The sequence below is a fragment of the Helianthus annuus genome, chromosome 15 (assembly GCF_002127325.2).
Source record: "Helianthus annuus cultivar XRQ/B chromosome 15, HanXRQr2.0-SUNRISE, whole genome shotgun sequence".
Classification (NCBI taxonomy): Eukaryota; Viridiplantae; Streptophyta; class Magnoliopsida; order Asterales; family Asteraceae; genus Helianthus; species Helianthus annuus.
In genome coordinates this window covers 132321607-132330477 of record NC_035447.2, presented here as the reverse complement: position 1 = coordinate 132330477, position 8871 = coordinate 132321607, and the positions used below count along the sequence as shown (strand labels likewise).

The following is an 8871-nucleotide window of genomic DNA, read 5'->3' as shown; positions in this document are numbered from 1 at the left end:
GCGATATCTTCATTACCTTCAGCATTCTGCGAAGCACCTGCCTCAGGCACAGCCACGGTGTATTTCCAGCACGTTACTCTGTTATGACCGTATTTTTTACATAATGAACATTGACGTCGTTTACTCCCAGACTGACTTATGGCTCGCTCCTTTTGAGATTTAAGGCGTTTATGAGAACCACAACCCTTGAACCTAGTACCAACTGGAACACGGATAGTGGCCGTGCTCTCTGGAGCAACTCCTAGGAGTTCAGCAAATCGATTACGTCATGTCTTGGGAGGTGCATTTATTTGAGCTTCATCAGCGACTGACATAGACTGCTTGATATGATCACAAAAATTAGACAACTTATCAAATTTTGAAATCAACTTGTTCACAACATACTCAGTTGCGTGACTAATCTCACGAACACAACGGTTAACCTCCTCACTACGATCTGGATCTCCACCGTCCGTAAGAATGGACCTGGAGGAACTATTTGGAACAGCTTCACGCGTCCAACGCCTCAATATATATTGTTTCGGAAACTCCCTTATATCAAGAATCCGTAACACGCAAAAAATGTGACTACACAACAATCCAAACTGCTCAAACCTGTTGCAGATACACTTAACAGTAACATCCTGCTCGCGTATCATAACCTGTAACATTTAATATCCATAAAACACAGTTCATATAAAAAATGAATAATGAAAAAAAAAGGGTACACATAAAGTAAAAAAAAATTACCTCGAAGAACAAAGAACATGGCTGATCGAGATCCTTTATAAAAAAACTTAATGAAATCACCGACGTGATATAATCTGACACTAGTACAACGATGAATAGCATGTTGAATCTCGAGTTGAACATCCAAAAATAAAGTTCTGGTATATATCTGAGCTGCTTGCTTCTCGAGAACAAAATCACTCCACTCTCCAGGGTTGGTGTATCGAGTGTCATGATCGTTTTTCCGATGCTCGTGCCTTTGCGCTTCAATAGCCGTATCGAAGTGGCTAAGAAATTCAACTAACGTGCACTTTGGATTGCTAATCTTGCCAAAAAAGTGATTCTCGCTTTCGGACCTAGATGATGTCCGCATAAGACCAGACATTTCTTCTTCGCGATAGTAAGCTGGAATCCATGATTCACGTAGCCCGTATATATACGTCAGCCATTCATGGTTGGTTAAACCGAAATCGTGAATAATAGCTGCCCATTCAGCCTCAAACGCTTCGGGCAATAGAGAATCAATCCAAACAACTGCAGGCAATCTTTTCCTATAATCTGTATTTGAACATAGGGCAGCCCCGAACCTAAGGGAACATTGTATCATGAATGACAAAAAAAATATATTAAAACACAGTAAAAATCACACATATAAAAAAATAAAACCCTGCCATATAAAAACCAGACCTTTGTAGTGAGTTTATCCATGATATGCCACATACATAACCGATGCCTCGACTCAGGCCAAACATCCGCTATAGCCTTTTTCATCGCAGGGTCCTGGTCAGTAACGATTACGGGAGGCGCGTACCCATATGCGTTCTTGATCGCCCTAAGTAACCAGCTATACGTCTCTGCCGTTTCAGAACCGACAATTGCAGCACCAAGTGTCACGTTCCTATTATGATTATCAATCCCAGTGAAAGGGACAAACATCATGTTATACCTTAAAAAAACACACAATCAGCGATGACAAAAAGATTATGATGTATTTATAACACAGTAAGTTTTAAAACACATCGAATATATAAAAAATTAAACGCATCGTTACTTGTTACGCTTGTAGGTAGCATCAAATGATATAACGTCCCCAAACATATAATAATTTCTCTTCATATCCTCGTCGGCCCAAAAAATGCACTTCAACACACCTTCGTCTGTCGTTTCATATTCACAAGAGAAGTTCGGTAAAAACTCCTTTTTCCTCATCAGTCGCTTGACAAACATTTCCGCATCAAACTCTCCGATAAAAAGATTTAATTCTTTCTTGAAATTTTTAAAATCGACTTTGGTCGCACCGACTTTGTCGAACCCACCATACACTTCCTTCATAATGTTAAATGCACGAACAGGACCAATGTTGAGATGTGACATCTTGTTTATCATCTCTTCGTGAGCACGATTAATACCCATGTTTTCCTTGAGAAGATGTAAATCTTCTTGATGCACAAAATCATGGTTGTGCGCCTCTATAAAATGATAAAACAAATACTTCTTAGCATCGGTAAGCTTTATTCTGATCGCAGCTTGGCATCCGGTCCTTTTGGATGGTACCCTATGTACCCACCTATCAGACGGCTGTTCAACTAAGGTATCGACCGGTCGAAAGTCTTTTTGACCCTCCTTTGAACAAAAAAAGTACTTGTTTATAACAATACCACGGTTCTCGTGCTGTGTGCCCTTCCTTACAGTCCAACCTCCCGCTTCTGCGTAAGTTTTATAAAAGTTATACGCGTCATCAACTGTGTCGAATAACATTCCCTCTGCTGGCGTCAACGAAGAGGGTGAATCTGGAATATATCTCTTTGTTCCAGTGTGTTTGGAGAGACTTGTTCAACACCACATAATTGGTAATTAGGTGAATCTACAACACATGACAAAAAAGTGTATAAAACACATTTCTAAACAAAAATAATGCAATTTAAAAAACACCGATTCAATGATACAAGGTGAAACTATAAAAAACATTTACGTCAAACTCAATAACTGTTAAAACACATCACATATAATAAACTGATTTTTTCTCAGAAAGAGTTTAAATAAACAGAACAAAAAACTACAACTATGGAAGTTAAAACACACCATTCAAATATGTAAGAAAAGGGTGACCATAATACTACAAACCACCAGCCCACTTATATGAATCAATGAACAAAAACAACCTGAACATGTATGACTGTTAAAACACAACACCAATAACAAGATGATGGTTTGGCACAACCTCAACATCTGTTGAAACACATAATTGGTAAAACACATTGCAGTTAAAACACATCATTCAAGAAGAAACTATAACAGAACACATAACTAGTAAAACACATGACTGTTAAAACACACCATTCAATATGGAACTATAAAAAAAAATGGCTTCAGCCTCAATAACTGTTAAAACACAACACTATTTAAACACAATATTCAATGGATTTATATAAACCGTTGACTACAACCTCAAGATCTGTTAAAAACATAACTTGTTAAACACATTACGGTTAAAACACAAACAACCTGAGTCTGTATGACTGTTAAAACACAGCACCAATAACATACATGATGGTTTTTTGCACATAAATTACAAGTATGGATTTTAAAACACACCATGAAATATCTTAAGGAAAAAAAAATTAATCTTCAGATTAGAAAAACATCGGTCATCTTATAGAATCAATGAACACTAAACCTCAACACCTCTGCTGTTAAAACACAGCATCAAGAACAAATTAACGAATTTGCATAAACATGATAATAAAACAACACAAAAGCCTACAAAAGTAACTGTAATTACCATCTCCACCATCAGCAAGGGTGTTGGAAGCCATGATTTTTCAGACTGAAATAATATAGAATAAGAACGATGCTGGTGAAGAATAGAATGGTCGAAATTATAATATATATATATATGTGTTTCGTGTTCGTGGAATTTGGAATAGATTTGGATTAAAAAAAAAACTATAATCCCGCATATCATGCATATAATCGGTTACACATACGAACATGCAAAAATATAGTTATTTGAGATAATTACCAAAAATAAAAAAATATATATGCAATTACATGTTTGCCCTTCTAGTTAAAATACATCCATGTCACATGTCAATATACTATTGCTTCCTAGACTTTCTAGGAAAATTGGACTTTCCACACAACTCCTACTCTTATGAGTATATTGAGTATGTCACTTGTATTCTCATATTTATGTATAATACTTGTATGAGGGTATTTTACCAAGTGTTGGTAGTGTATGTTGGTATGTATTTGTACGTATAGGAATACGTATTTTCTTGTATTTGTTAAGTATTTTATACTTAATATATATTTAACTTTCCAGAATATTGTTTTTGCACAATTAAAAATCACTATTCTTGTATCCTTAAAATACATATATTTTAAGATAAGTTTATAGAAAAATATCCATATTTTGACTTGGTAATATATATATACATATATATATATATATATATATATATTCACATATATCTTAAAAATAATTTATTTTTAAGATCAAAGTTAGAAAAATATATATTTTTAGTTTCCCCCAAAATAATATATTTTTAAGTTGTTTATGAAAAATATATATTTTCTTACACTCAAAATAATATATTTTCAAGTTTGGCAAAATATAGTATATTATTTGTAAAAATATATTTTGTCACTTGTTCGGTTTTCAGAAAATATATTTTTACCAAGCCTTGATATATTATTTTCAATCCGGAATATATGTATATATATATATATATATAGAGTTCATTATGTCCGATGAGTCCGTTCGTCCAAAATCCACTATTTGTCCAAGGTATATATATTTTTGTATTCTTGTAATTTTTGTAATTCTTTAATTACAATTTTTGTTATTTTTGTGTGGTATATTATTTTCAAGTTCCTAATTTTAGTATAACTAATACAAATAATATACACATAGCTTATAATTTGTGTGATCAGTAAATATATATTTTCCTAAATATATACTTAGTTATTTTTATTTTTGAAAATCAACCTCCATTACTTGTAATTTTTATACCAAAAATTATGGAAATTTTTATGTTCAAAACCATAGTCCAAGATTACTTGTAAACACTTGTTAAAAATATATTTTTCTAAGTGTTTAATTTCTACAAAAATTTTGCCATAGTTTCCTTTGAAAAATGGAGGTTTCCATGCTTTAAGCATATCTTTTTCTTTTCAAAAATCCACAACAATCATTCGCAACAACATTACATCCTAACATGTGCATAAAATGCATCTCTTTGATGAAGTTATGAACTTGAACTTTTATAAAAACTTGTAGTCTTTTAACATAGTGATTAACAAGTCTCATAAGCTTCAAAAACATGATTTTTATTTCATAAGAACCATCTTTGTAAAATTTCATATTTACAACTTGTAAACCATTTTTGCAAAAACTCATTTTCTACAACTTTTTATGTTTTAAACACTTCAAGTGTTTCATTTTTACACATGTAATAGGTTCACTTACTTTCAAAAACCAAATCATGCTAAACATGAAGTAAACTTTGTTTCTTGGAAACTTTACTACTTGAAATCCTTCATTTTTTTGTTCTACACCTTGTAAGAACCAATTTCATCACAAAAACAAGCTTACTTTTCAAGTTTATGCTTCACAAAAAGTATGCTCAACATGGATCTTTCAAGATCCATCAAACTACTTGTTAGATCATGTGTTTAATCATTATCTAACAAGTGTTCATGTGGTGATCAACACCATTCACACAAGAAATCATCAAACAACTTCATCACATAACATAAACAACTTATATTCTTGTGATTTTTAGTTTTGTTCATATGTGTATCCTCTTGGTTTTGTAATATCTTGAGATTTTTAGTTATAGATAACTTTTAACTACTAAATCACATGTAAAAATGGGGTCAAGAAGCACTTACTACTAGCACAAGGCTAGGTTAGACCTAGAAGATGAAGATGAAGAGAAGATGGTGGATAAAAGCTCCAATGAAAGGTCCTTCAAGATCCAACACTTGACACCTTTGATTTCCTTGATTCACCTTGTGTTATGCTTGGTTTAGTTAGAAATTTAGTGAAGATGGATGATGGGGTAGGGGTGGTTCACAGCCGAGAGGAGAGGGAGAGGAGAGATTAGTGTGGTGTGATTTTTGTTATGTAAAATGAGAGTTAATAGATAATGAGAAGGTATTGGGTAAATTACTTTTTCAGTCCCCGTGTTTTATGTGTTTTAACTAGTTGAGTCCAAAAGCAAAAAGTTTAACGACCTAAGTCCCCATAAGCATTTTCTTTAACCATTTGAGTCCAAATTTCTAACCCAGTTAGAATTTTGTTGTTAAGTTTTGTTAAATGACCAAATTACCCCTATAAAACATAGGACTCTCAAAAAAGAAAAAGATCTGTATATTTAAAACGGCCAAGAAGCGCCTTTCTTCTCAGATTCAATTTTTCAAAACCTCTGCAAATCTCAAACCAACAATGGCGATCATCAACCACCTCCAAACCCCAACCAAAGCCCCATCAAACGACAAACTCTCTTCATCGTCTAGAAAGCACCACCAAACCACCGTCTCATCTTCCTCCCAAAAGTCCCGCTTCGAAGCCTACAACCGCCTGCAGTCCACCGCGGTAGCATTTGGCGAAAAACTTCCCATTCCTGAAATCGTAGCCATTGGAGGCCAATCGGATGGCAAGAGTAATATTTAGCATTTTAGTAGCATTTGGAGAAAAACTTCCCATTCCTGAAATTCTGTCTGATGAAAACAATTTAAAAGTGCAAAATCACTTTTAAATCTATGGATTTTAACATAATATTTAGCATTTTAGTAGCATAAACACCTTTAAGATGATCCGTTCTACCTACCGCCATTGCCGGAAGCTGTTTGTCTACAAGAGTACAACCACGGTACCACCTAATCTCCGTTTGTCTCTACCTACCGCCGCTGCCGGAAGCCGAAAAATGGAAGCAGCTGCTTGCACCTCTCTTCTACCGCTAGATCTGAAAACCAATACTCACTGTTGATGGAGGTGTTGGTGTTGCGATGTTGGTGGTGGTGATGCGGTGTTGATGCGACGGTGTTGGTGTAGGTGGTTGTGCGATGGTGGAGGTGGTAATGGTTGTACGATGGTGGAGGTGGTGGTTTTCTTGAGAGAGAAAGGTAAGTAAGAGAGAGAAAGACATCAGGTAGAGAGAGAGAGAGAGAGTGTGGAATATGTAGACGTAGAGAGATAGTTTTAATAATAATAAATTGTTTTTTAAATATAGGGGTAATTTGGTCATTTAATAAAAGTTAACAGAATAATTCTAACAGTGTTAGAAAATTGGACTCAAATGGTTAAAGAAAATGCTTATATGAACTCAGGTCGTTAAACTTTTTGCTTTTGGACTCAACTAGTTAAAACCCCAAAAACACAGGGACTCAAAAAGTAATTTACCCTAAGGTATTTAACAACATTAGCAAAACCTTCCCTCCATTCCTTTATCTCATGGTCATATAGGAAGCATCTTTGACTAAACAAGGATTAGTCAACAATCTTAGGTAGGGTGGGGTCCCCTTGGGACGGTCAAGATGGGGGGGGGGGTGTTGTTTTGTTTAAATCTTGTTAGGTGTAATAAGGTGTGAAGTAAGGTTAGTTAGTTTAGGGTGTTATGTGTGTTAGAGATTCTTATGTGTAGGAAAGTGTTCGATGTCGTAAACTAGCATTATGATGCCAAAATATGGTTAACTAGTTATAGGATGTGTTTAGTGGTGTTCGGATGTTCGTTTGGTTATCGGATTGCTTAAAAAGGTTAGCATTAGTAAATTGTATGGTATATTGTGTAACTATGTCATGTTAATGTTTTTAACACCTTTTAAGCTATTCTGAGTGTTCTGGCGTTATTTCAGATTACTACATAAGCTATAAGTTGCTGAATTTTGCTGAATTTTTGCTGAATTTTACTGTTTTAGCTAGTTTCGGCCAGTTTCTAGTGTTCACTCGTCACTCGGAAAGCAGTATCATAAACCCTTATTTTCTCACATAAGGTTCTAGTATATCTTTGGTTCTGGGACTCAATCTGTGTCCTAAACATGCTGTCTGTCTGAGTACTGAACTCCTGTCGGTACTACTAGTTTATCTGATAAGTGTGCTAGTTTCGTTCTGTGCACTGTTTAAACTGTTTCGAGTCGAAATCAATAATAATAGTCATCATGCGTCATGAAATATTTTGTGAGTTCTTTAAACGTAATCCATGGATTCATGCACATCATATGTTCAAAATATACAACCATAACATATAAAATATTGTTCACATTGTACGGAAATTACATGAAAAATGCCAATTGTCATAATATATATATATATATATATATATATATATATATATATATATATATAGGGGACCGCTAAAATGAAAATCACCTCCAGTTGTAAGAACCATGAGAACTTTTTGATCCGGGGCGAGTTGGACCAAATTTTTTTTCCATAAACGTAGATGCGTGTATTACAAACACATTTGTAAAAAAAAGTTCAAAAAAAAATGTCGTGTGTGTAGTTTTGAGCATCACAAGTTTGTGTTTACGGGTAACGTAACGGTACCCGTAAACACAAACTTACGGTACCCATAAACACAAACTTGTGATGCTCAAAACTACACACACAACATTTTTTTTCGAATTTTTTTTACAAATGTGTTTGTAATACATGCATCTACGTTTATGAAAAAAAATTGGTCCAACTCGCCTCCGTACGGTGTAGTTCTCAAGGTTCTTACATCTGGAGGTGGTTTTCATTTTAGCGGTCCCCTATATATATATATATATATATATATATAGGGGAAGGATAAATCGAAAACCCACATGAGTTGAGAAAACTCAAAAAACCTTTGTAAAAAAACCATGTAAACTCAAGAAACATTTTAAAAAAAAATAGGAAATGTAATATACATATATTTGAACATTTTTAAAAAAGAAGCACAAAAAAACACCAAGTAGTTTTTTTTTTTTTTTTTAAATGTTACAAAATTTCAAGTTACATAATATATATGTCCAAAAAAATGTAACATACAAATTTTCAACACTTTTTAAAAAAAAATAGTAAGCGTTTTTTACATTTTTTTTCATAAATAGGTCCGTGTACATTTATATTACATTCCCTGTTTTTTTTTAGAAAAAAATAAAAATGTTACATAGGGTTTATTTGGGTTTTCT

General features: G+C 33.9%; 1 protein-coding gene across 1 annotated transcript; it reads right to left on the bottom strand.

The window, feature by feature from the left end:
- Window positions 1-266: 266 nt before the first annotated feature.
- On the bottom strand, window positions 267-2466 carry LOC110914244 (protein FAR1-RELATED SEQUENCE 5-like). The gene is made up of 5 exons (XM_035984459.1): window positions 1760-2466; window positions 1391-1654; window positions 809-1295; window positions 730-762; window positions 267-641 (listed from the first exon to the last, which is right to left on the bottom strand). Exons 1-5 carry the CDS (start codon window positions 2464-2466, stop codon window positions 267-269), a joined length of 1866 nt encoding a protein of 621 aa, XP_035840352.1.
- Window positions 2467-8871: the final 6405 nt, after the last annotated feature.